Below are 17,987 nucleotides of genomic sequence, written 5' to 3' on the forward strand. Positions count from 1 at the left end.
CTGTGTTTACTGCCAAAAATAAGCATATCTTGCAGTTCACTCCTGATATTTGCACAGAGCTGAAGTGGTTGTGGGGGAGCCTGCTGGGCTCTGTTGTAGCTCTTCGACCATTAGCAAAAATCAGTTTTAAATTTAAAACACTCTGATTGCCAATAAGAATTGGCATGGACCCCAAGGAGGTTGTTTTTAAAAACTAGGAATTTGACTTGTAAACATAGAAATGATGATGTTGAGCCTCTGAGATGGGATGGATTGGCTGCTCGGGTTATTTTTGCATGCAGTTTGTATTAATGAAGCAAAAAGGTGGGGAAATAAATATATACATATAGGTTATATACGGGTTATATATGTACACATAACTTCATATAACCTATATATATATACACACACATATTCAAGGTGAAGGGGCAGAGACACACTTAGGATTATCAACTTGCTGTTGATTTGCCATTGTAACAGCTCCTGCCTGGGAGATATTTATTTATTTATTAATTAATTAATTAATTTATTTATTTATTTATAAATAAACCTACAATTGATCTGATGCCTTTGGGACAGAATTCCTGTCCAAGCCCCCCATTCCTGAGTGCCCACATCCCATTCAGCTGTGGGATGGACCCTTGAGGAGCACCTCTGACCCCTGTCCCCCAGCCCACCCAAACCCCCATTTTTGGGGTTTTTTGCCCTCCTGCTGTTGCTGGGCTGTGGCAGTGAGTCCCTACAACGCTGCCCTTTTGCCTGTGTGCCGCAGGAAATTTAATCTCCCCGGTAAATGACACCCAGAGCTATTTTGGAGCCGGGCTCTGGAGGCAGGGAGAAGCGCGTCAGCGATTTGACTGGAGGAGGAGAGCCCAGAGAGGAGGGTCAGGGGGGTGGCACAGCCTGACCCCGGCCAGCAGAGCCACTGCAGGGGGACTCGGGGGCACCTTCTGCACCTCCCTGCCCTTGCTGAGGTTTCTGTTTTATTTCCTGGAGGGGAAAGGGGGGGGGAGCCCAAGCCAACATGGTCTCCCCATGTCCTCTGCTCCCCTCTTCCCTCTTCCCCCTCCTTTCATCGCAGTAGGAATCGGATTTTGCTTCCTCTGCCCGGAGCTTTGTCCTCCTCAGACTCAGACAAGACTCCAGGTAAGAACAAAGCCTTCAGCTAAAGAGAGGTGGATTTGGGGATGCTGGAAGTCCAGCAGGATGTGGAGAAGGTCGTTGGTAGCTGAGGGAGGGTGAGGTGGTTGTTGTGCCATGCTGGAGGATGTTTTGCTGCTTTTGCTTCATGAAACTTTTTTGGGGATGGAGCTGAAGGTGCAAGTAGTAAATCCCTCCTCCTTTTTCTCTGAACCAAATGTGGATTGTTCTGCTTAATTACTTCTGAGCAAAGATCAGCCTCCAGAGAGGGAAAGTGGAAAAAAATCAGCTTTAGAGCTGTAGACTCGACTTGATACATTTTGTCCCCAAATCTGAGACACCACTGGGCATGGAGAGCCTGGAAAAACACATGGAGAGGTGGCAGAAAGGAACATTTCAAAAAGCTTTATTTCCAGGGCATCATCTCAGTGCAGCTTTTCTGTTCAGCCAGGACATTTTTCCCCTCTGAGCTCCTCTCTGGTGTCAATACAGATTCACTCTGCAGCCCCCCACCCTCCTCCCATTTCTCCAAATGGTTCTGAGGGGAGATAGGGAGAGATGGAGCTGGACAGCTGAGGCTATTTTGGGCCCTACAGCTCAATGGGGTGGAGTGACTGTAATGACAATGACGTGCACTTGTTAAAATACAAGGGCTTAGGTCGTGCCTGATTGTCACCAAGGGAATTCTTTGTCCATATGGGAGCTGTGATCCTGCAACTCCCTCATGGAGGAAATCACATGGCTAAAACAGGAGCATTTCTATCTTTGCAAGTCTGATTTTTAATGTGATTCTGCCACAGCTGCTTCTCTCCAGGCCTGTGTGTCAAGCAAAATGCAGTTTGGTGGAATTTGTGATGAAGTTTCTATGGTTTTGTTGCTCCTTTTCTGTCTCCTGGGTTGGAAACCTCAGAATTTGTGTGTTTTCTCTCCATTTGTATCTTTTATTCTCAGCCCCACAGAACAGGAGTGAACATCACAATGTGCCCAGACCTCCCTGGTGCTTTGGCCTTTTGCTGTTGTCAGAGCAGCCTTGGGAGGCTCATAAGAATAGAAGGAAAAGTGGCTGCTGTGGAGTCGTGAGGGGCTGCTCTGTGCAGTTTGAGGCCTCTGGGAGTTTCAGGGGTGGTTTTGTGGCTCCATCAAGGGTGGGATGTGAAATGAAGTCCCCATGTTGCAGTAAAACCCAAGGAGGATGAAATCCTTTCCTTGCATGGAGCTTCTTGGAGGTGCTGGTGTGTTGGTAGAAAATGTTTTTGGCCAGGTGGTTGGAAGTGGAATGAGTTTTCTAAGATAGGTCTGTCTCTGTAGAGAGGAAAGATAAAAAGTGTTTTAACCATGTAAATCACCTAAGTGGCTTGAATCTGTTGTGGTTTCTGTGAAGTGTGTACTGCTAACGTGGCTGGGAGGTGTCTGACCCTCCTGCCCAGTGATGTTCACAAACCACGTGATTTATTCTTGCTCCTCATTGGAATTTTCTAAATGTTTGAAGCCTTGTTTGTTACCAATCATTGGGAACATCCAGGTTATTGATAAGGGACTAACAGGGGGAGATGAGGAGCTGCAGGTCCCTCTGAGGCACTTGGTGCATTTCAGCCCTACTATGAAGGTCAGAATTGTACCTCGAGCTTCTCCTTTTCCCTGAGGGCTGCTCACCATGTTTAACACCATGTCAGCCCCTGGCCTGCTAGGAGCTTTCCCTCAACATCTCCCATGGGTTTTGGCTTAGGATGGAGGCAGGCTGTGAATGGGAGGGAATGCAGACAAACCTTCTTGGGGTCTTTGTGGTCAGGATGACCCCAAGGTGTTAGAAAGTCTCTTTTTCCCAGCCTGGTGCTTGAAGGAGTCAGGATTCTTTACCTCTGATTTTCAAGGTTGTTTATTCTCTGTTATCTATAACATTCTTTCTCTGACCTGCTGAGGTCTGTCTGGCAGGTCAGTCTGTGGTACACTGACCACCTTGGGGCAGTGTTATCTTTTTATACTAAAAACTACGTGTGCATTATTTACAATAATTGTCCACTACTTATCACCTATGTTAGACAGTCTGTCTCTAAACCAATCCAAAAGTGCCACCATCACTCAGAAGATGGAGGCTAAGAAGAAGAAAGAAGGACAAGGCATGCCCAAATCCCTCCATCTTGGCTTCTGAACCCTCATTCTAAAAACCCCAAATTCTACTCTTCCACCTTGTGAAAAACTAACTATCATCCTACTTAAACTCTCATGGCTCGTAAATCCTCATATAAGGTTGGTAATGGTTTCAATGAGTTAAAATCAAAGGCACAAGGGTCTTTGGCTCCGTGTAGGGCCTCTGAGCCCCCTGGCAGGGGTTTGAGCCATGCAGGGCAGCCAGAGGGATGTCCTGGGTTCCAACAAAACCTTGCTCTGAGCCCAGTTAGGAGCTCCTTGCAAAAGGCTTCATGTGCTGCAGGTTCTCTGTGTCCAACACCTCCAGTGATGGATCCCCCACAGAAACCTCCCCCATCTGCCCACCCAGTGACCTTTGGACATGCCAAAATCGCTTCTCCCTCACTGCAGTGGAATTCAGAGTAGGCCAAGCTAAGCCCTGAGGCGCAGATACTGCTGGAAGGGGATGAATCCCGCCCGCCTGGATTAGAGCGCTGAGCCCCGATTTAGGGGTGTCATGGGCAGCAGCACTGGCTGTGCTGGTGTGCATTTCACCCCCAGAGCTCCCTGTCTGCTCTAATGGCTCTCAGGCACCCACCAGAGCCTGGCTGATGTCACCCAGCCTGCAGCTGACACCCAACACTCGTGCTATTCCAGAGTCGTCTGTGACGGTGTTCACAGGGGTCTGAGGATGAGGGAAACATGAGGATCTGACTCCGTGTTACAGAAGGCTTGATTTATTGTTTTATCATAAATATTACATTAAAACTACACTAAAAGAATAAAAGAAAAGGTTCTCATCAGAAGGCTAGCTAAGAATAAAAAAGAATGAATCAACAAAGGTCTGTGGCTTGGACAGAGAGAGAGCCAGCTCTGCCGCGATTGGCCATTAATTCCAAATATCTACACGAGACCAATCACAGATGCACGTGTTGCATTCTACAGCAGCAGATAATCAATGTTTACGTTTTGTTCCTGAGGCTTCTCAGCTTCTCAAAAGGAAAAAATCCTAAGGAAGGATTTTTAATGAAAATATGTCTGCAACAGTTGTCCATTCCCTGGAAGGCTGCTGGAAGCCAGAGGGCAGCCAGGTTGTTGCTGTTTTCCCTCAGCAGGATTTTAAACATCAAAGGGAACCCAAACTTCCCATTTGACAACTCATGGACTTCCCTTCCCACCCACGGATTCCATTTCCTGATGTTTTTAGATGGAACAATACAAGCAGATAAGTCGTGTAAACTGTGGTAATAGCGGCCGATGCCTTGATTTTTATCTGGAGCTTTCATTTCAGGGATGTTCTTTGAAAGCTCAGGCTTCAGAGACAGGAGGTTCCCTGTAAATCCTGCCTTTCCTGTCAGGAAAAGGAGTGAGAGGATTAGAATCTAGCAATGCAGAGGAAGTTCAGGAAACATAAACTCCAAAGGCAAGAAAAATACCTCAAATCAAAGTATTTTTGACCAAAGAAAGGGTAAAAGAGAATTGAGGAAATGAGCAAATAGGGTTGTGAAGGACTTAATGTGGTGCTGAGAGAAATTCTGTGCTTCTGATCTGTGTTTGGACCTTGGTGATCCTTTAGGTTTAATTATGTCCCCAAAGTCTCTAATTTTGCTGCTCGTGGCCACCTTTTGTCTCAGGAATGTTTTATGGGATGGATTGCATCGTGCTTTTTGCTCTGAGTCCTGGTTGAAATGAATAGTGGATTTGTCTTTCCAAACAAGCTGTGGGTCTGCTGGTGGATAAAACCAGCACTGAGAGAGAAAAGAAGCCATGGGAAGGATTCCACTGATTGATGAATGGAAAAAGATATTTGCTTTTACAAATAAATTTTAAGTTTGCTGATAAACTAAATCAGACATGGAAAGATGAAAGAAAGAACGAAAGAAAGAAAGGACCAATGGAGAAGAAAAACCCCTAAATTCCATAAGAATTAAAAATAAAAGGGAGGGTTATACATTAAAGGGAAATCTTTGGTACCAGGCATTCTGGTAAGCCTGAACCTCTCAAGTACCTCAGAAACGGGAAAAGAGAGAAGGGAAAGGTGGCTGGGAAATTGGGATAAAAAGGGAGGCTGCATCCTCCAAAAATTTGAGAGACCTTAGGGGAATGCCCTATGGCCTCTCCCTTTATTCAAGTAAAGCCAAAAAGGTCTCCTCTGTCTCCTTTTCGGACATAAACCTCTGGTATTTGTAGATTAATTTTCCTACCATGGCGGACAGGATTCTCTTTCTAATCCTTGAATGGAAAGGCTTGGGCAGAGAATAACCTGTTCCCCCTGTCCTGTCTCACAGAAAGAGCTTCATCCCAGGCTGCTCACAGCCTGGGGGCCAGCTCACCATGGTGGGGACACCTCTGCCTTCTCAGAGGCTGTGGAAGGTGTCCAGGTGCAGATCAGCAGTGATGAAGAACGTGAAACCAACCCAACCCATCAGCCAGCACTGCAGAGTGAATCCAGGAGGTTGGGATGGAGCCAGGCTGGGAGAGCCTGGAGGAGAGAAGGGTCCAGGGAGAGCTCAGATCCCCTGGCAGGGCCTGAAGGGGCTCCAGGAGAGCTGGAGAGGGACTGGGGACAAGGGATGGAGGGATGGGATAAGGAGGAGGTTAGGTTGAATATTAGGAAGAAATTCCTCTCTGCCCCAGAGGGCAGGGTTGGGTTGAATATCGGGAAGAAATTCTTCCTCAGAGGGTGGTGAAGCCTTGTCACAGGTTTCCCAGAGAAGCTGTGGCTGTCCCTGGATCCCTGGAAATGTCCAAGGCCAGGACAGAGCTTGGAGCAACCTGGGATGGTGGAAGATGTCCCTGCCCATGGTGAGGTGGAACAGGATGGTTTACCGTGGGTAGACCATGAGTCTCTAAGGTCCCTTCCAACCCAAAACATTCAGGAATTTGGTGGCACCACCATCAGAGTTTTCCACTTCTGAGTTCTCCATCAGGAACTGGAACTCTCTGGTGGTTCCCACTGCAAGGCACTCACTCCCCTGCCCATGGGAAGCAGACACTGGCAGTGGTGGCACAGGAGGTCTGGACCAGCTGCTTGTTGGCCCCAGGGCAGTGATTTATTTATTTATCTGACAGCTCTGTGCAGTTCTGCCTCTTTCCCCCAAACGCAAATCAGGGAAAATCTGAATGAATAAAGACATAAAGCAAAATTATAATTGCTGCCAGTTTGCCTTTGGCGTGCTCAGAAATGCCCAGGACGGGAATGTGATCTCTGCTGCAAATGATTCATCACAGAGGGATTACATGGGGAAATGTGACACTGGCAAATGCCTGAGATTTATTGGAAAGGGCATTTGCATTGACTAGCTTTATTCATGCTTTGTTCTTGGTCCTGCTGCTTCCAAGGGAGCTGCCCTGGCACTTGCAGAGAGTTACTATTTTTTAAATTTAAGTTTCAGAGTTACTGGGCTTTTTTTGAAGTTTGAGTGAACCTGTAAATAATTGAGATCAGAGTAACTATTGAATAAGTTGATTGGCAGGTTGCACAGTAGAAATATGAAATCTTGTCCTTTCAGTGCTTTCACAAATCTGTCCTCTCCTGGCTCCTAAATCTATTGATCATCCTAATCCAGTGTGATGGGTTTTATCCCATTTGAAATTATAAAATGTAATCTTGTTTAAATTATAAATGAAATTGTAAAATGTAATCTTGTTTAAATTATAAAATGTTTATCTTGTTCAGTCTGTCTAATTTGTTAGATGTGTTAGATACACACACAGCCTCATCCTTGCTACAGGTTTGGATTTCATGCCTCTCACTGCATTTCATGCTCTGCACACCCATAAAACAACTTTTCCCCTCTCTTTTTCAGATGGGGACTAAAGATAATAGAACTGGAGTGCCTATCTCATAATTATAAAAGCAAGCCAGCAGCAGAGCAAGGAATAAACCCTGTTTTTTCTTTCCATGCTAGAAAAATATCTAAAATAATGATGAGCACATACTGTTTTCACTGATTCCTGGATTTTTTCTCTGGCATCCTGGCCATTTATAAAGGTGTAAAAACCTTATAGAGTGTGAAAGCACAGGGTGAAAGCTGCTGGAGATGTAGGGAAGAGCAGGGGATGTGGTTTTCACCCCACACTAGGAGGTCTGTGGACACAGGAGCTTGTACTGGATGGGAAGGATCATCAAACACCAGATGAGTTTTTGGGAGCCATGGGAGATGGAGGCTGGACCTGGAGGCCACTTGGATGGATTTGCTGCACCAGTTTGGTTCAGGAGCAAAACCAACAGGCATGTGGTGTTTTTGGCTGTTCCTGACTGTTTTTTGACTGTTCCTGACTGGCTGTGTTTATTTTTTTTTTTTTTTTTTTGGGGGGTGTTTTTTTTGTTTGTTGTTTTTTTTTTTTTTTTTTTTTTGGCTGTTTTTTTTTTTTTTTTTTTTTTTAACTTTGGCTGTTTACTTATTTTGGCTGCTGGTTTTTTTTGGCTGTTGGTTTTTTTTTTTTTTTTGGCTTTTTTTTTGGCTGTTTTTTGGCCTTTTTTTTCTTAGCTGGGTTTTTCTGGCTGTTTTTTTTTTTTTTTTTTTGGCTTGTTTTGCTTTTTGGCTGGTGTTTTTTTTTTTTTCCTTTTTTTTTTTCTTTTTTTTTTTTTTTGGTTGGTTGTGGCTTTTTTGGCTGTTTTTTGGCTGTTTTCTGGCCATTCCTCCTGACTCTCTGTTTTTTGACTATTTTTGGCTGTTCCTGACTCTGACAGGTACCAGGGAGCATCTGGGGTGCGTTTATTTAGGCACAGCTTAGCAGGGAGAGAAGGATGCACTTTATGAAGTGAGCAGCATAAGAGCCAGGCTTTGGGAGCCCTCACCCTGCTCCTCCAGGCACAGAACGGTGTGGAAGTGATGGAAATGGCACTCTGGTGGGCTGAGAGGTCCCTGGCAGCTCCTCTCGTGTCTCTGTGGCCACCTCAGTGCTCCAGGCACTTGTCCATGTCATGCAGAGCCCAGCTTGATGGAGAAGTGGAGCAACTTTAATTTTCTGCTCTTTTTGACACTGCAAAGCTGGAAATAAGTTAGTGATGTCTCTGTTGGACGCAATAGGAACCCAGGAAGTTTGAGACGTGGCAGTGTCTTCTGAAGGTGAATCCAAGTGTTTTGATGGCTCAGTGCAGCCTGAAATTCAAATAATGGCTGGGAAATATTAGGACATGAGCTCTGAGTCTGTTTTGTTGTTAACTCTCAGTTAATGCAGTGAAGGGTTCTGCTGGGCTCTCCAGAGCTGAGCTGAACCTCAGCATCCCCTTCTGAGCATTGAAATGCTCCTTCCCCAAATGAGCAGGAGACTCTGATTGTCAATCAAGTGACTTCAGTGGAAATTTCCACTGACTTCAGTGTACTTTGGCTGCAGCCCCAGGCTCCTATCTGCCCCTGCTAACCCTCCATGCAGCTTCTCTGCTTGCAGCTGCACAAGCGTTTATGGAAAACGCGTTTCAAAGCTCAGCTGAGGGCAGGGGTTGGGGTTGTAAGAGGGTCCAGAGAATTCCAAACTAATTCACAGATTTCTAGACCAGTTTGAGACCAAGAGGAAAAGAGATCTGTGCATTGAAGGTGGCCACTTGACCGAAAGTGAGCTGGTCATAGCACTGATGACTGCAAGTCAATCATTCTTTACCATCTTAGCATGTGCTAAAAGTAAATTTTCCTTGCTGCTTCTTTTCCCCCTCCTAGATTTAATGTTTGAAACCTGTTTCTTTATTTTCTAAAGATCTGTAGCAGAATAATGAAATTTGTTCAATACCAGGAAACAAAAGCAACCAAAATTGAATTAGTTTAGAAAGGATTGATCTCGTCTAAAAGGAAAAGTCTTTGATTGCTCCTTGTAATTTTGTGTGTTCTTTGGAGTGGGAGACACAGGGTAGGACAGGACATGGGGTGTATTTTCTGTTAAATGTAGAAAGGTTACATTTGGTTTTGCCTTAGATCTGTGACCCAGATGAAGTTTGAAGTTTGGCTCAGCAATAACTTTGGAATGATAATAATGCTCCCAAAATCATGGAATATCCTGAGCTGGAAGTGACCCACAAAGACCATTCAGGACAACCCCAAGAATCCCACCCTGTGCCTGAGGCAGTTTTCCAAAAGTTTCTTGGGCTCTCATAGCAAACACCATTTTGTATTTTTGTGCCACCTCTTTTCCAATGTATGGATTTAATGGTAAGCTTGTATTTTTCAATCCACAGTAGCATAAATGGAATTAAATTTGTAATCTGTTGGTACTTTTCATGCACTATTTGTCATTTACCTCAGCAAGTACATTGTCATGTATACACTGTGCACATAATTATTTGCTAGCCCATCCCTGTCTTGGTGTGAAGAAGTGGGAGGGGAGACAAGAAATTGGGAAAAGAAGTGATTTTTCCCAAGGTCATGCAGCAAGTTGATCCAACCCTCAGTCCCTGATGCCATCAGTGATTTGTGCACTAACAAAAATGCACTGACAGGAGCTGGAGGAGGATGGAGAAATGGTGATTTAAGAAATTAAAGCAGGGTTTTGGCCTGTTCCTATTGATTTCTGCTGGAGCTGGGGAGAGCACCTGCCATTGGGTGAGAGAGTGGGTGGATGTGTGGCCAGCAGGGAAGCCAAACTGCTGCAGGATTAAGAAGGATATTTCTGTCTCACTGACTGGGTTTAATTTCCTTTCTGAGTTACAGCACCCAGAGCCCTGGTCCTTGTGCTGTGTGCAGAACTTTGGAGGTGAAAAAGCAGGGATGTGCTCACCTGGAGCAGGACCATTCCCACGGTCAGGCAGGAGCGGCCAGGACAGAGGGGTCTGGCGTCACGAGGCCAAAGAGGTTAAACAGTGTGAGAAATAGATACTCACTTTTCATAGTTCAGGAAGGTTTATTAAACCTTATCAAAAATACAACAGAAGAATGAAAAAAGGCTATGGCACTGGGAGCAAAAGATTTTCCCTGCCATTGCTCAGCCCCCTCACAATGGAGGTTTTTCCTTTTTAACCCTTTAATCCCTTCCAAAGTTCTGTCCATCAACCCCTTCTTTGCTGTCCAGTGGTGGAGATCTCTTCCTCAAATCCTGGTTGGAGCCCAGGTGTTCCATAGTGACAAGCCAGCCCTCCCAGATGTGCCAACTCCAGCTGTCCCTTGATAACCACACCAGGGGGTACAACATAACTATAAATCTATAAGCTTTTCTTAATTTATATCCATAATAGTTGTCTATGAATTGTGAGAGTCAATCATTGCATTACTCATCTATCACAACAGCTTGAAGAGAAATGGTGCACTCAAATCTTCTTGGAAAACCTGGTCTTAGGGAGTGACAGTCCTACCCATGGCAGGGGATTGGAATGAGATGATCTTGAAGGTCCCTTCCAACGCAAACCAATTCTGAGATGGAGGCAGCATCTTGATGGGCAGACCCATCTCTCAGAATGTGGTGTCCAGTTTGTTCTTTATGGCTGCAGAACCAGCTTGTCACACAGCTTTAGTGCAGGTCACTTTCTGAGTGCCACAGAGGAAAGGCATCATCATTTTCCTTCTGTATGAACAGCTCAGGCATCATCATTTTCCTTCTGTATGAACAGCTCAAAGAGTTTTGGGCTGTTTTGCACAAAGTTTGTTTTGCCCAGAGGCTCTATGGTGAAGTGAGCTGCCTCGTGCAGCAGTTTATAACCTCAAATGTAGGAAATCCTCAAAACCAATAATATTCCTTCTCACCCGTAATGAGAAGGGCATTGAAAATACGGGTGTCACAGACATATTTTCTGAAAAGTACCTTTGCTAAGATTTTTCTCCTGAGAAGCTGAGAGGCCTCAGAAAGGAAATGTAACCAATAATAATATTGTTTATATATTTTTTAATAATTATCTGCTGCTGTGGAATGCAACAGATGCATCTTTGATTGGTCTCCTTTGAATTGTTTCTACTTGATGACCAATCACAGGTCCAGCTGTATCGGGACTCTGGTCAGTCACAAAATTTTATCATCATTCCTTTCTATTCTTTGCTAGCCTTCTGATGAAATTCTTTCCTTTATTCTTTTAGTATAGTTTTAGTATATAATTTTCTTTTAATGTAATATATATAATAAAATAATAAGTCAGTCTTCTGAAATATGGAGTCAAGATTCTCGTCCTGAAGATGAGGGAAACATCATCACACATGGGGGTTCCAGGTGACAAACACTCTGATACCAGGGGATTGCAGTGATTTGTTTTTTTTAATTTTCTTTTTTTTTTTTTGGGTGCACCCTCTGCCCTGCCCTCTGCTGACCCTTTTCTCTGTGCCCCTGCAGGAAGGAAGCCAGGATGGATTACAGCTCGCTCAGCGGGGTCCCGCGCTTCCTGACCCGGCCCAAGGCCTTCATGGTGTCTGTAGGGAAGGACGCCACGCTGAGCTGCCAGATTGTTGGAAACCCCATCCCAGTGGTGAGCTGGGAGAAGGATAAACTTCCAGTGCAGTCTGGGGGAAGGTTTAAAACCACAGAGGATGGGGATTTGTATCGGCTAACCATCTACGACCTGAGCCTGGAGGACAGCGGCCAGTACATCTGCCGGGCCAAGAACACCATCGGGGAGGCCTTTGCTGCTGTCAGCATCAAGGTGGGAGAGGAGACCACGGTCACAGAGTCGGCTCCTTACTTCATCCAGAAACCTACCAACATCAAAGTAACCCTGGGAGAAGACGTCATGTTCAAATGCAAAGTCCAGGGCAGCCCTCCCCTCTCGGTGAACTGGGAGAAGGACGGGCGATACCTGAGGAACAAAGCGGACGCTGGGCGCTTCCAGATCGAGTCTGCTGGTGAGTCCAACGCTCTCACCATCCAGTGTGCCCAGCTGGGGGACAGTGGCACCTACACGTGCCGGGCAGAGAACCTCATCGGCTCCGCCAGTGCCTCAGCCGCGCTGGTGGTTGAAACACGCGGCTCCTCCAACCCCGACAGTGGCGGCAAGACGGCCTCCTTGCTGTCCCACCTGCAGAAGAGGCGGGAGGAGATCAGGAAGATGGACATCTCCCACAGCACTCTGGACTCTGCCTACTCGGCCGTGGAGGGGCTGTCCAGCCTGGGCTACGGCCTGTCCCGGGACTATGAGCGGGCGGCGGGCCTGGCCAAGGGCGTGCGCAACGCCGCGCTCGGGGCCCTGACACGCACCTGCAGCGTGACCGAGGGCAAGCACGCTAAGCTCAGCTGCTACGTGACAGGAGAGCCTAAGCCCGTGATTGTGTGGAAGAAGGACAACGAGGTCATTGTGGAAGGCCGGAGGCATGTTATCTATGAGGATGACCAGGAGAACTTTGTACTGAAGATTCTTTTCTGCAAGCAGACGGACAACGGGCTGTACACCTGCACGGCCTCCAACCTGGCGGGGCAGACCTACAGCTCTGTGCTGGTCACTGTCAAAGGTGGGTAGGTGTGGTTGTCACCAGGGTGGGTGTGTCTGCAAGGATACACCTTTGAATTGGGGTGAGGTGGGTGGTTTGGTTTGAACAAAACCTCAGCCTGCCAAACTGCTGCAAGGGAGGGTGTTAGATGCGTCAGACTTGTGTTGTGTGCGATTCCAAACAAAGGAATCCTGGACCTGGGATGTTTTCTAGGAGCATTCAAGAGGACGTTGAACAAAAAATCTGCCTCCAAACTGCTGCGTGGGAGGGTGTTAGATGTGTCACACTTTGGTTGCCATTCTGAAGAACTAGGACTGACCTTCACAAGTGTGGAGTGACCCTCTGAAGGCAAGTTCTTCACCTCTGACTATGGCAAACAAAGGCATCCTGGACCTGGGAGGTTTTCTAGGAGTTTTCAAGGAGAACAGAGTATCCAAAAACCCAAGCTGGGAAGGGCTGAATAAAGCTCTCCTGGTGGAAAGGGCTTGGGCACTTGAGTAGATGACCTGGGGACAGAGTCCCATTGCTGGTGGTTCTTAGGAAGGGCAGTAAAGAGGTGCCAGGTAGAGATGGATGAGGCAGAACTGGATGTGATGCCTCAGGTTTTAGCTTGTATATCTTTTAAATTCTGTGCTGCTTTAGTGTATGGGTCTGGACTTCATATCAGGGGATGGTGAGCTCTGTGCACAGAGCAGGGAGACAAAACAATTCCTGCTCTAGCTGGGCACCAAGGACAAATGATCCAAATCTCAGCCCCAGAGCACAAACACCGTGGGCTGGAGAGGAAAACAAAAAAGATGAGACTGCCTGGGCTAAAGCTGGAATTGGACAATTAGCTCCAATATGCAAATGGAGCAGAACTGATAAAAGTGTTAGACCCTGTGACTGGTCGTCCATTTAGTAACCACTTTAAGTTCCCCTGGGGTGCAGCCCTGGCTGGGCTCTTGTGCTGCCCAAGGTGGATCTGTTGAAGCCTCCTAATAATCCCTACTTTATTCCTTAGCTCCATCCAGTCTGTGTTCTAGGTCAGCCCTCACAAGGCATCCGCTGGTTGTGGGGCAGCTGGGGTGCACCAGGTCCCTAAGGCTCCTGTCAGTCCTGGTTTCACAGTGATGTAAGAGATCCTTTTCTATGCTCTAGGTCAGTGACTGCCAATGCCCTGTCTCACCCTCCAGGCTTTAGTCACATCTGGGTTTGTGATCACCATGGGGTTTACTCAGACATGCCATTTGTAGTAGTGGAAACCCCTCCCTACAAGATGAGCATGTCAGGCTGCCTCAGATCCCCTGGGGGACCTACTCCAACTCTAATTACAGTCCAGCTCAGTTTTCCTGTACAGTGACCGACCAGCAGCCTGGATCTTGCCAGGCTCTTCAGCCTTTTCCCAGCTTGGGTTGCTGGATTGTTTGTGCTCCTTGAATCCTAGAAAACCTCCCAGGCCCAGGATGCCTTTGTTTGCCATAGTCAGTGGTGAAGAACTTGCCTTCAGAGGGTCACTCCACACTTGTGCAGGTCAGCCCTAGTTCTTCAGAATCGCAACCAAAGTGTGACACACAGTTTTTATAGAATCCCAGAATGGTTTGGATTGCAGGAGATCTTAAAAATCATCTCATTCCAGCCTCCTGCCATGGGCAGGGACACCTTCCACCAAACCAGGTTCCTCCAACCCCATCCAACCTGGCCTTGAACAATCCAGAAAGCTCTAAATTTTCCAGCTGCTCTCCTATTTGGCATGGGGACAGCAGTTTGGAATGCGGGTACCACCTGTAAATGAGCTGTCAGAGACAAAAGATTTTGCCACTCAAGTGGTAAAACTCAAAGATTTTTAATTGGCAGCAAAATAATTAGAAACACAATTAAGTAGGAATTATCTGTGTTTCATACTCCTCTTTAAGCCTCTCAAAGGTGTTATTTGATTTTCTGTTTTCCCTTCTTTGGAAAGTGGCTCAGTCCCTGTGCCCATCAGTGACACCTGATCCGTGGAACTCACTGGCACTTGTCCCACCCCTTGCTGTCCCTTGGAGGTGCTGAGTGGCGTGGGGAAGGGCATTTGTCCTGTTCTATAAAGCTGGGATTACCTCATAAGCTGGGGCTCAGAGCTGGGGATCAATCCTGGCCCTCACCCTGGTGGAGGATCACTTTGAGGATGGATCAAACCCATTTCCCTGCACAACACCTTGCAAAAACAAACCTCCCCTCCTCTGCCTGTTTTTATTATAAAAATTATATAAAATATAAAAAAATTATAAAAATTATAAAAATATTGTATAAAAACCCTCTGTTTTTATCCTATTGCTCTCATGGCTGCAACCTGTTCCAAACGAGGTGAGGAAAGCCAGGGAAGCAGCCAGTCTGGGAGCAAGCACCATGGGAAAGGGTTATTGATCCCTGTCCGTTGTCCAGAGCTGCCTGTGAGTCAGGAGGCTGAAGTGGAAATGTTTATGGATTGTTTATTTTTCATGCTGTGCCACATTTGGCTCCCTGTCCAGGCCAAGGCTGCCATGGAAAATCTACGTGTGTTGGTTATAATTAGGCCCTGATAAATGACTCTCCTTTGTGTCACCAGAAGTTCTTCTCAGCCCTCCCAAGACAGGTCAGAGTGATGCAGCAGATGAAAAAAGCTTTTAATTCTGTTGAGATTTTAATTCTGTTGTTTTGTGTGATGCCATTGGTTGATCTGCTGTCAGGCTTAGGGAGGGAGATCATCTTGCCATGCAAACTTCTCTTTGCTCAGCTGTGTAGGAGAGGGTGAATTCTCCAAGCAGCCATCATTGGATCAGAATGGTTTGGGCTGGGAGGGACCTTAAAGGACATCTGGTTCCAACCCTCTTCTATGGGCAGGGATGGCACTCACTAGGTCACTCAGTTGCTGAGGGCCCTGTTCAAACTGTCCTTGAACACTTCCAGGGATGGGACATCCATAGAAAACCTCCTATGTTCTCTCAGTCTATATCCTAGGAACTTAGGGACCCAGCAACCCAACATTTGTGAACTCTTTGCTGAGCCTGTGCCTTAAAGATCACTGAGCTGGGAGGAAAAAAAAATAATTTTTCGAGCTGTTCCTAAATGAGATTTAGTGAATCAGACTTAAACAAAGAAAGGCTACAGGGCAGAGAATCACTCTCCTAAACAAGGAAAACTGGAGCTTGATTAGATTCAGAAATGTGCCTGGAACAGAGATAAAATCACAATCCATACACTGAGATGTGAGCTGCAAAAGGATTTGGGAGAATTGTCCCAATTGTCCCAATTGAATTGCCCAAGAATAAACCTTTAACAAATCAAGGCGTGGGGAGGATGGGAGGAACATAAATAACCAGCCTGGGTTTGCTGAAGGCTTTGGAGATTTCCCTGGGCCATGTGTAAAGTTGGTGAGACCAGAATTCAGGTCTCCACCCTGGGCCAAGCTGTGTTTGCTGGAGTCCCTGAATAAAGTAACCAGATACTGGGTGAGAAGGTTAAAGGTTGCAAGCCAAACAGGATGGGGATGGGAAAAACACCCTGGTGCTGAGGCAACCTCATTCTCCCTCTGATCAGATGGGATTTTGGATGGTCACTGTCATGGCAGTCACATTGGAGGTCTGAAAGAGAATTGCAACTTGAGAAATGAGGAGGTAGAAAGGAAATTGGGAAAACACAGTAATTAGGAAGATCAAAGGCTGAAGATGGTGGAAGCTTTTCAATCCACATTTAGCCAGCTTTTACTGGGAGGTTTTTCCATATTCTTACCTTTCTTGGCTCATTTTCATTGGGCAGAGGGTAAACTTGCCTCTGGAATAATAAATGTGAGAATTCCAGCAATAAGAAAGGGGAAATGTAGGCAAGTGAAAAAGGGAGGTTTAGAGGGCAGATGTGCCTTGATAAGGTTAAGAAAACATTGGGCTTCTTTGCAGGCTGCACCTATTCTTAGCAAAATATGTGTTAGCAGGACTTGCCTTTTAAAAATAACATCCTCTCATTGCCAGTTTGCTTGCTGTGGACCAAACAGAAAATCCTATGACAGACTGGAGAAATATCTCCTCAGGATAGGCAGCATAATGAGTCTCTGATCCAAGTTCTTGGAGTTTCCTGCTAATTCCATGAGCTGCTTTTGCTCTGTGCTCCCCCAGTGTTTTGCAGTGCTGTGCCTCTCACGTTTTTCCTAGTGGGCAGGTTTTGGCAGCTCTGTTATTTTCTGTTTTATTTGCACCTCTCTGACCTGGGTGCAAATAAAACAGAAAATGGTGGTCCTGGTTATGGGCCAGATGGTTTGGGTTACCTGCTCTCAGGACACCTCTGGTCCTTCTGTAGTCCCCTGACCCAAATCAACCTGACCAGGCACATTCTAGACCTTGTAAAGAGCATGGAGGGATGCTCAGGAGGAGGAGGAGGAGGCTGGTGGGTTTTGGAACCACTCTGACATCTCCAAAAGCCCTGGGCTGGGTTCATCCCAGGCCTCAGTTCAGTTTATCAGCTGCTGTTGCTCCAAAGCTCCATTCAGAGGGAGATAAGACGTGTGTGCAGGATGAAAGCAGAGTTGTTTTCAGAGGATATCTGTGACTCCAAGCTGCCAAAGATAGCCTTGCACTGCCTTTGCCTGGCTGGGAGAGCACTGCTGTTACAGCAGCATGCTCCTAAGAGTCAACCAACCCTGCTGTGCTTGAGCTTTTTCCTGGAATAGATTTTTTTTTTTTTTTCACTTTAGGTACTGCTTAGTGACTGTAAAGGGAGAGGGGTTAATGATATGGCAGCTGCTCCAATATGGGAATACACTTGTGTGCCTCTCAGGTGCAGCTTGTGTTTCTTTTTGGCCCTTGTGCAGCTCTGAGTGTTCCCAGTGGCAGCTCCAGCCTCCCTCCTGCCAGAGGGCTGCATCCCCCTGACCAAAGCTGGGCCTCACAGAATCCCAGAATGTTTAGGAAGAGACATTACACTTCATCATCTTCCACTCCTGCTATGACAGGGAGGCATTCCACTATCCCGGGTTGCTCCAAGCCTGGCCTTGGACACTTCCAGAGATCCAGGGGCAGCCACAGCTTCTCAGGGCACCCTGTGCCAGGGCCTCCCCACCCCTCAGAATAAAGAATATCATCATAATATCTTATTTAACCATGAAAAAAAAAATCAGGAAAAAAAGGCTAATCACCATCTGGAGTGTGGGCAGAGCAGATCTGTGACTGTTCACAGGGGTCCAAGGATGAGGGAAGAGATGAGGATCTGACTCCACGTTTCAGAAGGCTGATTTATTATTTCATGATATATATTGCATTAAAACTATACTAAAAGAATAGAAGAAAGGATTTCATCAGAAGGCTGGCTAAAAATAGAATAGCAAAGGATGATAACAAAGGTTTGTGGCTCGGCTCTCTGTCTGAGCCAGCTGGCTGTGATTGGGCATTAATTAGGAACAACCACATGGGCCAA

General features: G+C 46.3%; 1 protein-coding gene across 1 annotated transcript in view; it reads left to right on the plus strand.

Annotated features, from left to right (window-relative positions):
- The first annotated feature begins 955 nt into the window (after positions 1–955).
- OBSCN (obscurin, cytoskeletal calmodulin and titin-interacting RhoGEF) overlaps positions 956–17,987 on the plus strand; it is a 195,780-nt gene continuing 178,748 nt past the window's right edge. Inside the window, exons 1-2 of the mRNA XM_059466521.1 lie at positions 956–1,125; positions 11,497–12,605. Coding sequence (XP_059322504.1) covers positions 11,510–12,605 — 1,096 coding nt within the window. The 5' untranslated portion in view covers positions 956–1,125; positions 11,497–11,509. The remainder of the gene's footprint in view (positions 1,126–11,496; positions 12,606–17,987) is intronic.

This window comes from Ammospiza nelsoni, chromosome 1 (assembly GCF_027579445.1).
Source record: "Ammospiza nelsoni isolate bAmmNel1 chromosome 1, bAmmNel1.pri, whole genome shotgun sequence".
NCBI lineage: Eukaryota > Metazoa > Chordata > Aves > Passeriformes > Passerellidae > Ammospiza > Ammospiza nelsoni.